Source organism: Capsicum annuum, chromosome 3 (genome assembly GCF_002878395.1).
Source record: "Capsicum annuum cultivar UCD-10X-F1 chromosome 3, UCD10Xv1.1, whole genome shotgun sequence".
Taxonomy (NCBI): Eukaryota; Viridiplantae; Streptophyta; class Magnoliopsida; order Solanales; family Solanaceae; genus Capsicum; species Capsicum annuum.
This window is the reverse complement of record NC_061113.1, coordinates 17,592,636-17,610,108: the sequence shown is the minus strand read 5'-3', so window position 1 is coordinate 17,610,108 and position 17,473 is coordinate 17,592,636. Positions and strand designations below refer to the sequence as shown.

Sequence of the window (17,473 nt, the reverse complement as noted above, 5' to 3'; positions counted from 1 at the left end):
TACACATGCCTTTATTTTGAAATAAAAATGAGGGAAGGAGTACATGCCTTATACAAAAATATTCAAGGAAGAAATCTTGAATTATGAGCCTTTTGAAGAGCACTTGTGAAACCCTAGCCTTCAATCTTCCAAGAGAGTGTTTGAGAGAGTATTTGATGTGTTTTGATCCTTTAATAAGTGTTATGGAAGGCCATATAGGGTTATTAATGTGAGGACATAAGGGTTTAGGAGTATGAAATGTCCAAACTACCCTTGACTTAAAAATTAAAATAATTCACATCTAGGGGTACGACTCACCTTACATTTATATCCAAGGGTACGAGTGACACCCCAACTCGTATCCAACCTTGCCAAGACCTTACCTACTGGTTTCTATACGATTTAAACTTCCTAACTCATACCTAAGGGTACGAGTGGTAACCTCATCCATATCCACAAACCATACAGTGGATAGATTACACTAGACAACACATATATGCATTATATGACTTGCCTTATACCACTCGTAAGCTCCTATAAAGCTTTTATCCATATGAGTCGTACCTTGGGAAGTAGATAATCCTACCTTACTACCTAGGGTATGATTGGATAACCTAGGCACCGTATGACTCGTAACCAAGGGTACGAGGGACTCCTTTGAGTTGTATCGAGCCAAAAAGGGTCTGAAACTTGGGATGCTTCAGTCTTCCCCACTAGGATCATTCGTCCTTGAATGACTGGTAAGGGTAGGAACAACTATGAGGAAAACACCTTAACACACATCAAACTTTTCTCTGACCAAAATAAAGGACAAGAACACAAACCAAGATAAGAAAATCACCACATACCCCAAGCACGATTTACACCCAACACCTTCATTCCGATATCTAACTAAGAAAACAAAGATGAAAGAGGGACCATTCATCACCTTTAACCAAGTTAAAAAACAAAGATGTGTTTGAATAACACACACCTTATGCATAAATTGTCGGAACAAAGAACCAACGCGGTTCCTTGAATTTCATGTCCACCTCCGCATCCCAAATGGCTTCCTCGAACTTTTGGTTTCACCATGAAACCTTTACCGAAGCCACACCTTTTGTTTGCAATTTGTAAACTTAACAATCCAAGATCCCCCTCCTAAAGAACAAAGAATTCGAGATATACCTCCCCAAGAAACTAACCACACCTTATCCCAACACAAACACATAGGATACCAAATGAATGAAACTTATGCTAAAGAGCATATCCAATACATCTTAGAATTTACTGAGGTACATCACTATATCTTGAGTCCAACTACACACCACCACTTCCATATTCAAGCCTACTCAAAGCAAATAGGAGTTAACTTAAGCCACCGGACTCTACTCCTTAGATCTATCCCTAAATAATATTCCTCTTCCGTCACTTTTATATTATGGAAACCATGAGTAAAGGACATGAACAAACTATATCCAACCATTATAACCAAAGCTCCCAACCTATAATTGAAAACCAAATCAATACAAGTACCACGCCATGAAACAATTTATAAAACCATGCCTTACCAAACCTCTTAAGTACCCAACACAACTATGGGTATATTTATCAATCACAACATTCAAGCCTACTACTCTTATAACCGCAGTATGATCTATCCATCAAAAGACCTAGTACTCTCTATCGCTTTCACAAGGATCTTCACTACATATTCCTTTCCTAATTACTTCTCATAACCATAACCTTACCTCACCTCCCAAAAACTTAAATCTAAGAGTCACCGAGACTCTCCTCCACTTAGGGACTTCTACATCCTTTGTTTCAAAACATCACCATGCTCTCCAAGCCACTACCCTCCTAGAACATGAAAAATCACTAAGGAACCAAACCAATAGGGTCACAAAAGAGAGGGGACACCAAACTAAGTAAACCATACACACCGCAAAAAAAGGAGTTTTCAACATACCAGTGTCAAAGCCAGAGGTAGCACCCCTTTGTTCAAAAAACCGAGACCCCTTAGCTTACCCATTTCCAATTCTTACCTTATTCCTTTCTGCACCAATAGGACAGGGTTGGCATGACAGAGTTGCCACTAACTGGATCCATAGGTTATTAGAATGACAAAACTCCGCATTGGTAATTGTACCACCCCACATTTTTGTGCTAGAATTCAAACCGTTATTATGAAGTATGCAGTCCAAAATCCAATGATTTTATGTCTATATATGTTTGCTGATCAATACTATAGTGTGAAAATGACCTTCTATATCAATCGAGGTCATAAAAATCTCCTAACTCAAAGATGAGTTGAGGACGCTTCTATTGATTAAGTTTTAGCAAGCATTTTAGCTTGGGTCAACTTTAAATGACCATTACTCCTTGTACATAATGATTTATGTGACCTACCTTATATCGAATTAAATACCTTTTAATCTTATTTCCAAAGCATTTGGTTTCACCATAATCCAATATCAAAGCAAAAAGTTATACCCATTTTACTCCAGTATGTCAACCTATCAACAAAGTGACGACCTGAGCTGACCGGCCGTCACATATGTGAAGAGTTATCAGCCCAAGTTGTCAGCATTAGGCACAAAAACATCAATTTTACCTTTCAATTGATGAACTGTGGTGACGGGCCGTCACCTAAGTGACGACTTATCAGCCCAAGTCATCACCCATGAAATTCAGCAATTCCCATTCGAATTTGGAGGGGTATTTTTATCCTTTTCCTCACCTCCCACAACTTAAATCAATCATTAAACCCTATAAAGTGATAAAATACCAGTTTCTCATTACTCATAATCCTCTCCACTCTCAAGAATAAGAAAATTAGGGTTTCCTCTCAAGATCATTTCTCAAGAACAAGATTCAATCCCTTATTCAAAAAAAACCAAGAAATTATAATTCCCAATCCAATAACGTTTAAGAAAGGTCAATTATCTTTCAATATTAAAGCTCTAAGGTATGTTAGATGTTCATCCATGGTCCCTTTTTACCCATGGAGTCCAAGAATCCATCTTTTATGTTTTAAATCATGAAATTTCATGCTTATAATGATTTATCTCCATGAAGCTTTTATGAATTTTGATTATAGATGATGTTTACAATCTATTTTCATTGAAAACAGCCCTCATTACATATTTTATGAATTATGTCCATGAACTTACATTAATTTCGAATCTTTATCATATTTCCATAAAATTGTTGTTGATAAAAAAACCTTACATATTTGAATGGTGTTGTTTGTTGAATTTAAACCCTAGTTGGTGTTCTTAGAAGTGAAATCATGCTATTACTATAAATTTTAACACTATTCACGTGCTTAGCCTAAACCATGCATTGCAAGTGTTTGATAAAATACCTAGATGAAAGGATTTTGAACAATGACTACTTAATATGTCCCTAAAGCTTTAGTATGTTTTAAATATTGTGGTTTCCATATCATGTCCATGAGAATTTCAGAATAAATCCTCAGTTTATGATTTTGTCATGCGATCATGCTGCTATCTCATCATGTCTAGAATATCCTCATGTTATAGTCTTGTTCTCCGTGTATTTGATGAAATGCTTAAGTGAATAATTGTGAACAATAATTTCCTTCCATGAATTCAAAGCTTTTATGTGACCCTATTGTTATTATTATCGAGTCCTGAGGTTATGAATACCCATTTTGTTTTTTACTTAATCTCAGTAGTTTCAAAATAGCTTCAGATGCGTATGAGAATTATCAGTTCAACCAATTATCATATCAGTCAAACTTAGAATAGTTTAGTAATCCGAGTCAATTCCCTCTTCAGTTAAGCTTAGCTTAGTACCATAATCAGTGTCAGTCCAGTTGGGACTAGGATTTAGCACCGAGTGAATCCGGGGATGAAGGCATTCCTGTTAGTATAGGGTTTGACCCTTAGTAGTAATCCCTAAGTTACAAAACTACGTAGCCAGCGTAGGTTGAGATATCTTTCTGCCAGATAAGGGTTGACACATCTCGTATGAGTTTTCCTACCAGTGAGTGTTGACAAAATGTCTTCTTACCAGATAAGGTTGACACACATCCATTGTTAGTACCCGTGGCACGGTACTAGCACCATTCTATCTAGGGTCACAGGTTGGACCCCAATCAGCTCAGACTGGGGTATGTCTATTAGATGAGGCCTCGATTTGGTTAAAATTTAAATAAACTCAACTAAAATTTTAATCCAATTTGCGTTATTTTATTAAATCCTAAGTCTATCCGAATTTCAACAACAAATCAGCCCCAATCCCTTAAACCCACCTTGTTTATTTAGCAGCCCACAAACAACAACAGTGCCCTCAACCCAATCCAAAAACACATGGTAAAAGGACATGGCATGGACATTTTTTAAAAAAATGGCCCACATGTGAAAAGGTGGACATGCCGTGGCCTATCGGCTATATTAATTCCCCATTTTAGCCATTTGGTCCAATTACGCACATGCAGTCTTTATACTTAATTGATACACTTTTATACAAAATTGATACACTTTTATACTATATTGATACACTTTTTAAAAAAGAGAAAGGAAATTTTATGCATTCACATGTAGTCCCTATACCCAATTGATACTCTTTATACCACATTAATACACTGTTATACTACATTGATACACTTTTATACTACATTGATATACTTTGATACCATATTGATACACTTTTATACTAGATTAATACACTTTTATACCACATTGATACAGTATATATACCATATACATACACCTTTTACAGAGAAAATTTGTGCAAGCATATACAGTAATTCGTTATTCATGAATTTGTTAACTTAACTTAAAATTTTGTGAAAATTTGTGCAAGCATGTACAAAATTTGAATTCTCATTAATGCCATTAATGGAAAGCAAATGACCATAACCATTACAATGAATCAAACCATGCAAAACATGATTGCCAATTTCAAATGAATCACTTCCCAATGGCTTTTCCCAGTTTTTATTTGCCGATATTATCAAATGGTACCTTCTTTTCGACACATAACGGTGCCCCCATCCTTCAACAACAACAACAAAAAATAATAATACTCCATAACAATAAACAAACAAAAGTACCACAAAAATTGAGCGTTCGTTTTTCTTTACCAGTGAATTTGCAGTGATCGCAGAAAGGATGAAGAGCAAGTTGAGTAGTTTCTTCAATGGTGTAGAGTGGAAAAACTGCACCAGTTGAATTGGAAATCAACCAAGTAGACCAAATTAGAAAACCAGAGGGTGTGTAATCTGCAATAGTAACAAATTCTTGAAGGAACATTCCAATGTTATCACATATTTTTTGCTAAAAAATATGTGTATTTGTAGATTTTGGTGAAGATTTAAATTTTGGTATCTGAGATTGGAAATTGGGGTGAAATTGGTTGAATTTTGGTGGGTTGAATTTTTTTTTTTAATTTCTATGTGAAATTCATAATATGGTTGGAATGGAGAAAAACGTGGAGAAGAAGATGAAATGATACACTGTTTATACTAGGAGTGGCTATTTAGTGGGCATTTAATTGTGGATGCTATTTTTGTGATATTATTTTAATTTGGATAAAATACATATGTTAACATACTTAAGTACTTAATTACAAAAAATAGCAACACTTTTCCCCAATTACATTCTATAACATATGTAGCATTATTTTAAGTGGTCCCTATTTTTTTGCCGAATAATTTTTTTACTGTGATAAAATTCCCCTTTTCACTCCTCCTTCTTTATCTTTCCTTAATTTAAATTTCTTTTTCCTATTTTTCTGCCATTAACCATCACTCTCTCCTCAATCTTATTGCATTTTGCACGATTCTTGGATGATCTGTGATAAGAATTTGCTTCCCATAGTTCAAGTAATTATTAATCGCATTTTGCATGTGAGCATTTTATTTTTTTTTCTACTTTAATTCATCAGAAATTTAATTTTTAAGGATTTTGTGTTTTAATGGATGAACATACTGCAAAAACACCTATAAACAGTGGTACAAGGAATATGAAATTAGTGTATGATGCACCATCTTTTAGTCTTGGGTTAACTCAAGAAGATTTAGTTACTGTTGTTTCAAATCCTTTACAGTTGAGGAAATCTGGTAGATCAAAAGAGATTAGGTCAAAGTTTCATAACGACGAAGTGAAGATAACGGAAATTTAAAAAAAAAAAAGGTTGAAGAAAACTCCTTCTCCAAAGGAGCAAAAAACTAAAAAACGGTACCAGAAGAAAAGGAAATATAAAGAAATTGAAGACGATGTTGACAAATCTTATGATGAACTGAAGAAGAAAGTGAGGAAGAGGTATTTTTTTTGTTTGTAAATGTATTATTTTTTTTGTGTTCAAGTAATTATGTATTTTCTGTTATGATGATATTTAGGGATTATATGAAAATATATTGTTGAATTAACTACTCATGAATAGTATTTGGATATATATTTTTCTAGTATAGGTGATATGTAATTTTAGTATAGTTGATATGTATTTTTAGTACAGCTGAATAATTTTGACCTATATGTATTTTTAGTATAGTTGATATGCATTTTTGAGTATTTATATTTTTCAGTGTTTGTTGTATTTTTTATATGGTCAAAATACATATGCATGTTATTTTAGTTTAACTACCATAACAGCCTATTGTCTATATGTATTTTTAGTACATTTGACATGTCTTTTTCAGTGTTGGTTGCAGTTATGATTTGATCAAAATACATATGAATTTTAATCATCTGAAATATATATGCATGTTATATGTTTTTTTTTTTGTTTGATTGAATTAAGTTTACAGATTAAGAAGTGGTAGTTTTACTTTGTATAGGTGATGCGGAATAAAATATTCCTTGTCAGAAAACTTTCAAGATTTGTACCGTACATGTGCTCGTACAGTGACAATGATATTTATGGAAGCATATGCACAATTTTAAACAAGGAACAGTTTAAAAACTTTTGTGAGAATAACATTTTTGGTTATTTTATAAAGAAGAAGCAGTGTGTAGTGCAAGCACAGTTGTGCAGATGCATTATGAAGCTTGAGGTGAACGGTAGTTCTTCTTCTAGGATTATGATCTGTGCTAATGTCACCTCTCTTAGTTTTACTCTCATGAAATTTGCTATCATAACTGGATTAAATTGTGTGTATATTAGGTATGACTTTGTTTTTGATAAGGGTGTACCAAATAGGATGATTGAAAAGTATTTCAGTAGGGCAGAAATTATATTCACGGGGAAACTATGGGGGGAGAACAATGATGAGGATGCTGAGAAATTTGCAATTCTATATTTCCTACATTCATTTGTGTAGTCTAACAGTGACACTGTTGTTATACCCCGTCTTCATTTTGATTTGGCAGATAGTGGTATATATAAGGATTTTCCATGGTGTTCTTTATCTTTTGAAGATCTGGCTAGAAGTTTGAACAACCGGCTGAAAGCTGGGGGCAAATTTTATTTGATTCAGGGAACGCCACTGGCTATTCAAGTGTGGCTATATGAGTGTTGTTCAAATGTCCCACCAAAGATTGCATTGAAGGTTGAGAATCAAATTCATCGATTATTAAATTGGAAGACGATTGCACCTCGTCCACGATATGGGTTTTTGACGAATGCTATGTTCAAGGACAATGGCAAGGTTTGTTGTGAACAAATATATCTGCATTGATATGTATTGTATTGTATACATATATTTTTTTTAATTTTCAATTGTTTAACATATTATTTAACATATTCGTAGGTTGTATTTAAGAACATAGAGCCAACTGAAATGGAATTGAAAAAGCTTGAAATACCACAGAAGGATGTAATTGAAGATGAACGTTCTGTTGATTGACAATAACTTTCAGGATCCACCACCAAAGAAGATCAATGAACGTTCAAAGAAGAAACAGAAGGTGGATTCATCAACCCCAGTAGCGAAGAAACCTTCAGGGAAAAAGTAAGTCAATATTGTTGACGCGCATTCCCAAACGAGGACTCCATCTCATCGTGCTGCCAAGGCTGCTGTAGTGAAGACACCAGTATTCAAGCTAATTCCAACACGACAGGCTTCTTCTTCACAAACGAAGGAAGGTAAGCAAATAGTTAGGGTTATTTTTCCTCAGGTACAGTCAAAGGCAGATAGTCATGTAGAGGAAGTAGCCGTGTCAAAGCGTGAGAGTCATGTTGAGAAAGAAACATTTATTTCTAAGAAAGTTTTTGATGTATTCCGCGAAGAGGTAATTTCTTTTGTTAAATGTTTGTTTTACATTTAAAAATATGTGTTTACTGAATTTGTATGAATACAGGTTCGTCAAGAGTTTAAAGGAGTTCGTGAAGAGTTTACTCGAATTCGTCAATTAGTGAAGAAAAAGTTCAAAAAAATGGTCAAAGCAATTGGACATAGCAAGGTAAAAATTTTATTATTATATAATATCCACAGTATTAAAAAAATACATATGCAGAGTATATGAAAAAATATATGCAGTATATTGCTAAAAATACATATGAAGTTTATACAAAAAATACATATGATTTGATATAAAAAAAAAAATACATATGAAATATAATACAAAATACATATGCAGTGTGTCAAGAAATGTATTTTGATAAATACATATCCAAAGTTTGTAAAAAAATACATGTGCAGTATATTACTAAAAGTTCATATGTAGTTTATTCAAAAAATACATATGAGTTGATTTTCAAAAAATACATATGAAATGTATTACAAAATATATATGCAGTGTGTCAAGAAATGTATTTTTCAATACTATGTATTTTTAGTGGGTTGATATATACATATTAAGTGAAATCAAATAATAGTAGTTTATTCAAATTATACTTGTAGCAACAATATGAAGATACAGAGGTTGAAGCACAACAGATGGATTATGCTGGTGTCGAAACATCACCACAACAATTCAGTCCTACTGTTGATCAAAATTTGGATGAGAATCAGGATGGTACAAAGGTAAAAAATAACTAAAATATAATTATTCTTTTGAGTGCACAAATGTAATTACTTTTTTTGTGCAGTTATATGTTATTTTATATATAGTCCTGTATAAACATATACAACTGAATTTTTGTTTCGAGTTGGTTTAATTTTTTTTACTTGTTTACAAAGGTTGCATTGATTTGCATCCAGATAAAACAAACATTGAAATTGATTATCAACATTTAATCCCTGATGAGCTTTTCCAAAGTATAAATTTGGATTATAATCTTTCTGAGAATATTGTTCATCACGATGATCGAGTATGTATAATGAATTAAACTTCAGTTTATGTGATGTAAAAATCATAACAATCCATAAGTCAATTATATATTTTCTTTCATTTCTATTGCAGATCACTAATGAGAAATTGGATGATACAAATTTGTCTGATTCGTAGTTTACAATCCCAGATGAGTTGTTACAAGTCTTAATGCATACCAAAGAGAAAGCATCACGAGACATCCATTGGCAACTTCTGAAGAAGAACAAATTGATGAACATTTTAATGATAAAAAGTCCGAATCTGTTGTTCAAGATCATTGTCAGGTATGTATTATGAATATATCTGAGGTTATGTGGGTTATTTTTGACATAAAAAATAAATGTTTTTCATTTTTGAAGGAAAACAAAGAGAACATTGGATCAAGCTCTAAAGCAGACATGCACGAAAAGGTTGATCTTGGTATGGAGGAGCAGATTATGACAACTCCTAAAATACAAGAATTAACTACTGATGAACAAAGGGATGAAACGATTTTGTCTGATTCACAAGACACAATCCATGATGACTTGCTTCTTAGTTTGAATGTATACAGTAGTAAAAGCATCATTGTTCATCCCTCTGATAATTGTGAACTTCAAACTCCTATTCCTAAGTTAAGGATTAGGCGACCATCCAAATTCAAAGAGTCACCTTACACGATGAAATTTGTTTCAGTTGCTGATAAGTACAATTAGTTATATATTTAGTTTACAATGTAACATGTTATGCAAATACTTTTTAATAATTACCTTTTTGTATTACGTAACTATATAGACAGATTGGAAGGGCACATACGTATATTCCCACAGAAACATTCATTTATTTATCATCCGATTGATGGGATTGTGTATATGAAGATTGTCAACAAGTTCATGGATTGGATTTCTAAAGACCTTATCAAAGTTCATGCTAAAAGGTATTTCTATTGAACTGTTTTAAGTTTTTTTTTTTTTTTAAATTACATTATGTTCTCATGATTTAACATATACTGATTAACAAAAAAAACAGAAAGGGAAATGCGGATCATTACAAAAGGGGGAAATCAACCATTCCAATGATGCATTTAGAAATTGAGACCATTGAAGATAAAAACTGGTTCTACACAATGGGGTTTCCTGATCAGTCATGGACCGACTCGGTTAGCATATTTTTTTTTACAATATTTTTTTTACATTTATAGCACTAATTAAACTACATATTATGGTAGTAAATACTTATGCAGGTGCAAATAAGTATTTTCCTATGTAATTTTTTATTATATAAGAAAGGATGTGATGCACTTTAACTTACATATGTATTTTTATATTACATACACATGCTAAATTTAGTATACAAATAGTTTGAATTATCTAAAATTTGTGTTCTTACTTACTGCAGCATATTGATGTTTGCTTCTACTACTTAAGGAAGAAGTCGAAGTATGACCCCAACAGGTCTTACAAATTCAGCACAGTAGATTGCAACTTTATGAACATAATTAGATCTGTTCATGATGTTTATTCTGCGGATGCTGAAAACCTTTAGGCGGGAGGACATGTGGCACATCTTAATGAATACATAAATGGGTTCCTTATGCATGCTGCTGTGCCATGGCATACAATGGAAGACATTTATATTCCAGTAAGTATAAAGGAAAAATATCATTGGGTGCTAGCAATTTTATCTTTCTCCGAGAGATGCATATTCCAATATGATTCCTATGAATCATCTAGTCATTATTCGGCTGTTCTTGATGTTATTGAGAAATTAGCTGCGATTATCTCATTTGTCTCGAACATTGTGATCTCTACGTTAAGAAAGGAAATCATGTTGAAAATCATCCAAAATACAAAGACATAGACTCCTCAGATATGTTTGATATGTTATTTCAAGAAAGTTTGCCTCAACAACCGAGCGGAAGCTTGTAAGTTATTTAATTTACATATAACAAAATTGTATGTTTGTACAATATATATTAAAGCACATATGTGTTTCTTTTTATTGTTTTTGTAGGGATTGTGGTGTCTATATGGTTACATATGTGGAGTGTCTTTCTTATGGTCACAAAATTCTTGCGAATGAGTTCGACCCCAATGCACTCCGTACAAGATATGCTGTACTTTTATAGGATTATGGGACCAGAAAGCAAGACGTAAATGTTCATAGTAATGTCGAACCACCTTTGAGTCCTCCAAGGTAAAGTAGAATAACTAGTGTAACTGAAGTTTTTGATGTATGATGGATGATGGATTGATTACTTTATATAGTTTAGATGCTGGTTTATGGATGTAGGTACTGATTATACAAACTAATTTTGATGTTTTGAAGTGGTTCTAATTGTAGGTTATAATAGTACTAATTCAAGTTTAATACGAGTCCTTTATGCTGTTCTTCATTTTACTGTGTGATTTTGTTAGAAAAAAATACATATGTATTGTTCATATTATGATTAAAATACATATGCAGGAATTTTTATGTCTAAAAAATACATATGTATTATTTTTAGATGAGAAAAATACATATGCAATGTTATGCCTAAGCATTTCAAAAAATATATCTGAAATTTTTAGTTTAAAAATGTCAATGTTATGTTAAAATACATATGCAATATTAGAAAATACATATGCAGTGTTCATATTTTGCTAAAAAATATGTAAGCATTATAAATAAACTTTAGCATAAAAATACATATGCGGTGTTAATAATAAGATTTTCTAAAATACATATTGTTCATAACTAATATTTATTTTGATATGTGTCCAATTAATATGATTATAAATGAAAACTAGAATTAAAGATAATTTTGAACTTTTAATACAATTCTGTAATTTATGGTGAGATTTTATTTTACATAAATACATATGCAGTGTTAATATTTTTTATTAAAAATACATATGTATTATACATTTAAATATATTTTTATCATATAAACACATATGCTGCGCTAAGATTTTGAAATTCAAACATAGATTTGCAGAATATGTCATATGTGGCTAAATCAATTAACAATTACGAACGAAATAAGTGTTTGGTTAATCAAAGTTACCAACTTTAACCTAAAAAGTATATTCAATGCTAAAAATACATATGAACTGCATATTCAAAATACATATGCAATGTTCAGATCTTTCAACATATACATATGCAGAATTCAGATTTAAGTGTGTTCACTTGTCAAATGATGATTAAAAAAATAGTTCAAGTTTATAAAAAATGAAAATAAAATTTTAAGCAATAATACGAAAAGAGAAATGTTTCATTTTCGATATTTCCTATAGGAACGCCTATTGTGACCCTTAGCCCCACAACCACCACATGAATTGATGTTCTTCTTTTCAAACATATCCCGGCCTGATTTTCCACAATCCTTCTTCGCAGATTTTCCTGGAGGTCTTTTGTATTTTGGAGGCAGTACTATTTCACCAAGTACGCTCTCTGGAATTAGCCAGTCATCTTTTTGTGGTAACGAGTAGATAGGAACATCATATGTTTTCAAAACAGTTTTTGGTTTAAACAAATCATAACAGTATGGCCCCTTCTTAAAATTCTTCTTCTCCAACACCGCACAAGCGTGTGCACATGGTATCTGATCTATTTAAAATGCATTACATGAACATTTTTTTCTTTAAGGCAAACAATGTAGTGTTTTTGTTTGTCATGTGCCGTATACACATATTCTGTGGCTGGTGCAACCTGATACAAAAATAAAAAGTTTAATGATATGCTACAAAACGATGAAATTCATATTTATACAATATGTTGTAAGCACACCAGCATTTTTTTAGAAAAAAAATACACATACAAAGTAAAAATACATATGCAGAGTACATAATATTTTTCTTATTTAACTTTTTAGTTTTTTTTTTTTAAATGTTTCTATTCATTTAGCGCTTAATGGAAGTTATTCTATTAATTATTATTTTTCAGAAGTATAAATTCCAAAAATGTAAAAGGTCATACCGTCATATGAGTACACAGAGCCTCGTTCTCTTTGAGTATGTCATAAAACTTTCCAATGAGTGGTGTGAAGGTATATAAAGACTGTTGCCTATTTTTGCAGTTTCATTTTGCAAACAATAATCGAATCTCCTCAAGAAAGTCATAAATTGACAGTTCTCTAGCTGATACAAGTATTTCATGTATTGACTCCGCAATGTTTGAAGTCAAAGTCCACCCTCGGTTAACTGTTGCATAGGACCTAGCCCACTTTTCGTAACCAGCCAATTCCAAATAATTCTTCACCCTAATATCAACTGCCTTAACTTTTTTCATTAACATTTGGAATTCTGATTTTGAATATGATTTGGCCATTGTATAAAAGATCTCCGACAATGCATCGTGTAACTTTCTGTAAAGTTTTTTACCATTCCCCCATAGATGTCACATACATGTATAATGTGAAACATCGTTGTACACATCGCTAACAATATTTATGATGCTTGGATTCCTATCAGAAAAAACACACATGTTTTGTCTTTCCCCATACGCTTCCTTTAGATTATGAAAGAACCACGTCCATGATGCATCATTTTCAGAATCAATCACACCATACGCCAGAGGGAATATATGACCTGTATAAACAAAATAATTATGCGCAGTAAAATAAAAATACATATAGGAACTGCATATGTATTTATTATATATACAGGTAATTAAAACTGTATATTTTATCAAATAAATGGTATCAATTACATATAATAAAATTTAGACACACATAACTATAAAACATAATCATTTTTAAATGTTTTAATTCATGAAAATTTTGAAACTTTAGGTAATTTTATACAGATATGTATATATCTGGTGGAGCTATGTATTTTCAGGTGATACGCAGAAATACAAAAACATACAACAAGTTTTACAATATAATTATTATAAATTCATACTAACCCGATCCATCCATTATACATGCTGTTACAAATGCCCCAATATAATTTCCTCTCAGATGACTAGCATCAACAACTACGATCGGTCTACAATGATCGAATCCCTTAATGAATGCATTTAGAGCGATAAATACATACAAGAACTCATTCTCACCTATCTTCTTCATTCTTATATGTGACTCTGGATGGTAGTATTTAGTACATATAAGTATGATGACAGTTTTCCATAAGATGTTGATGGCTTACCCCTCAACTCTTCTAACGCTCTTTCTTTCGCCCTCCAACATAAAATGTATGTCAGCTCCATACCAAAATCTTCCTTCATGTCATTTCTAATTTCTGTTGCACTGTATTTTCTTTTGTGGTTCTTGAATTTTGGTTTAACAATACCACCTATCAACATACTAGTAGCATGCACCTTTGGATAGATCTTGTTCTTCATCGTGCATGTATGTTGAGGTTTGAATTCTCTTATTCTAAACATTCCAGTTTCTCCCATTCCTGATGCACGAATTAAAAACTCGCATTTTCTTGATTTGCAAGACAACGTATACCTGCATCCCACATAATTAAATATTTTAAAAATACATAGCCAAACTAATATTAAACAACAATAGAGTGATATAGAATGCACGTACGTTTTCTTACTTGACCTTTTACTTTGCATTTGAAACTTCTCCCTAATTGAATAGTCCTTCATGACTGACTTCAAAAAAAATTTTCTCAAGTAAACCTGGTTCCTCAACATGTTTGTGATGTGGATCTGAGATAATCAACTCCACAATATCCATTTCAAATACATCTAATGCCTGTGTATCTTCACAAACCACTAAAGCTCCTTCATTTGTTGTATTTATCAGTGTTTGAATGTTGTTACAGTTGGTTATTCTTTCAGCAACACACATAGAAGAACTAGCCACGTTGCTCCCTACAACTTTCTCCAAAATACTTACATATAAAGGAAGACAATTCATGTCTTGTATCTGCTTTTTCTAAAATATAAACACCTTTAAACCCATATCATTATGTATTTCTATTTGCCCTGCATTAGTAGTAATTTGATATTCCACTAGAATACGTTTCCTCGTTTAACCACACTTAAGTGAGATGCCAATTCATCGTGCAGCTCAATAAGTATTGTTGATGTGCTCAACAATATAGCATTAGTGATATATTCTTCGTAGTTTTTTTTTCATACGTCCACCGACTAGAGTGCTTCACAAGCACTGGTATGCTTCCCATTTCTACTTGATTTAACCAAAAAAAAAAAAACAAATATAAACATGTTGTCAAATTATAACTTGTTAAAACAAACACTTTTCAGCTTTAACTGCAAATAAACTTACACAGCCAACATCTCCATTCAAAAAAAAAAAAAATTTAAACAAAATTTGTTTAATGTAAAATACAAACACAAAAAAAACTATTAAACCAAATACAGAAACTACTGAATCAAACTGAAGAAAAACTTGTATAAAGTATATTATCAGCAAAAATAGTTATACTATCAAATTCCGACAAGAAAACCAAAAAATACATATGCAGTGTTAACATTAAGCTGTTCAAAAATACATATGCAGTGTTAACATTAAGCATATCAAAAAATACAGATGGAATATACCTAAATTAAATTTTCAACTGTGTGAATAGAATTTTATCACATTCAGCAGCTCAATTCAATCATCCATTAAGCAATGATTTTCATAAAATAATTGAATCAAATTCAACTCGAAATTTGTTTAACTTATTTTCATAATCGATTATACAAAACTCTAAAAATATACTATAAAGCTTCACAATTTTATCAATTGTTAAATCGATCAAAATAACAACAACCAATACTGAAAGAAATAGGCGATCAATGAAATCTAAAAAACTGAAACAACTAATAAACTGAATTTTTGCAACGAAAAATTTCAATTCTGAAGGTTTTTGTTATATATGTTGAATTTCCTCATGCTTTCATTAAAAATCGAAACTAAATAGGAGCATCAGTAATGGCTGAAACAAAAAATTTAACCAGAAATACTTAATGATTACGTACCTTAAACAACAATAACAAATGAATTTTCAACTGATAGTTGAATTCGAACAATTTGAACTGAAGAATCTATAATTGGATTTGATTCAAAGAAATTAATGCTTCATTTTGAAACTGATGTTGAATTCGAAGAAGATACTGTAGAATTTCATATGAACAACAACAATGGTTGAACATAAAAACACGGTTGAATTAGATGAAATTTCCCGTAAAAACGAATAGCAGATTTTGATTTTTTTTCCTCAGATGAACTCGTTAATTTTGAAAACTGAAATTTGAAATTTGATCAATGATGTTAAGCTCAAACGGAATTTGCGTAATTGAAGTTATTTTAACGGACAAGAAATCTACAAAATTAATTAATTGGTAATTATACCATATTTACCTCAACAAATTTCAATTATTTAAGGGAGGTAAATAGTTGTATATGTATTTTTTTAGCATCAGTTTTTAAAAATACATAATACAAGTTGCTATAGAAATATAATTATGAAATTGTTGCTACAAAATTAATAATTAGGGTCTTAAGTATGTCATATGCCCTTTTAATTTTAGATGTTATTTTCCTTTCTCCAAAACACATCCACCGCCCCAGCCCAATACAACACAGACCCGACCCATTCTTTTATCCCCGCATACGCATAACAGCGTGCAACAGCAACATAGCAAAGCTGTGTATCAACAAACAGCAAACAAACAACGATAATAGCGACCAACAGCTTCAACCAAAAAACCCATTCAATGAAATAAAAAAACACCATCAATATCAACGCTATCACAACGGCAGCAACAACGTGCAACATCCGCAGCTGTATAGCTGCTGATCGACAACAACGGTAACCCATTTCACAACGGTAAAAAAATGGCTTAGCAGCAATGGTCCTTTTCGTACCAACCTCATCCCCAATTTTAAATTTCAAAACCTTTTTGGGAATTCCGAAAATAAACCTCTGTTTCCCTCTAAATTCAGTCCCAAAATCTCTTATAAATACCCGTTCAAGAACAATAGTTGGGAGGGGATCCTTTGGGGAAAAATTGAAGATTCGAGAGGAGCGTTCCTCTAATCTCGCGTAACCAAAGGTTTTGCGAGGAATACACTCGAAATCAATTCTGACAAAAAAAAAAGAGAGAATCCAAAAATTCCGATGAAGTTATTCCAGATTCCTGCGAAATTATCGAATTTCGTTGAAATTCAATTGAAACTCCGGCGGAAACAAATCCCGGTAGAATTTCGTTTAAAGTTCGCTCGGTCTCGGTTCCTGCCCGAAAACAGGTGAACGCTCCTTTCTCTTCTAGTTTTCCATCTTCGACATCTTCTTTTGGTAACGTGTACATCGTTGTTTTCTGCGGTGTAGTGTAAAACAATGATGTTGGTGGTTATGTTG

The 17,473-nt window shown here is 32.2% G+C and overlaps 1 protein-coding gene across 1 annotated transcript; it reads left to right on the top strand.

Annotated features, from left to right (window-relative positions):
- Nucleotides 1-6,820: 6,820 nt before the first annotated feature.
- On the top strand, nucleotides 6,821-11,460 carry LOC124896591. Its single transcript, XM_047408174.1, has 16 exons — nucleotides 6,821-6,982; nucleotides 7,478-7,576; nucleotides 7,788-7,879; nucleotides 7,916-8,159; nucleotides 8,229-8,330; nucleotides 8,771-8,885; nucleotides 9,050-9,180; nucleotides 9,273-9,313; nucleotides 9,364-9,466; nucleotides 9,542-9,867; nucleotides 9,961-10,098; nucleotides 10,191-10,320; nucleotides 10,560-10,634; nucleotides 10,707-10,802; nucleotides 11,290-11,357; nucleotides 11,454-11,460. Exons 1-16 carry the CDS (start codon nucleotides 6,821-6,823, stop codon nucleotides 11,458-11,460), a joined length of 1,929 nt encoding a protein of 642 aa, XP_047264130.1.
- The last annotated feature ends 6,013 nt before the right edge of the window (nucleotides 11,461-17,473 follow it).

What these genes read in the sequence shown, in the direction of transcription:
- LOC124896591 (XM_047408174.1), top strand. Translation starts at nt 6,821, where the DNA reads ATGTGCTCGTACAGTGACAATGATATTTATGGAAGCATATGCACAATT. An exon ending in TTGTTCAAGATCATTGTCAG is followed by an intron (nt 9,467 to 9,541) that starts GTATGTATTATG and finishes TCATTTTTGAAG; the next exon opens with GAAAACAAAGAGAACATTGG. An exon ending in TTTGTTTCAGTTGCTGATAA is followed by an intron (nt 9,868 to 9,960) that starts GTACAATTAGTT and finishes CTATATAGACAG; the next exon opens with ATTGGAAGGGCACATACGTA.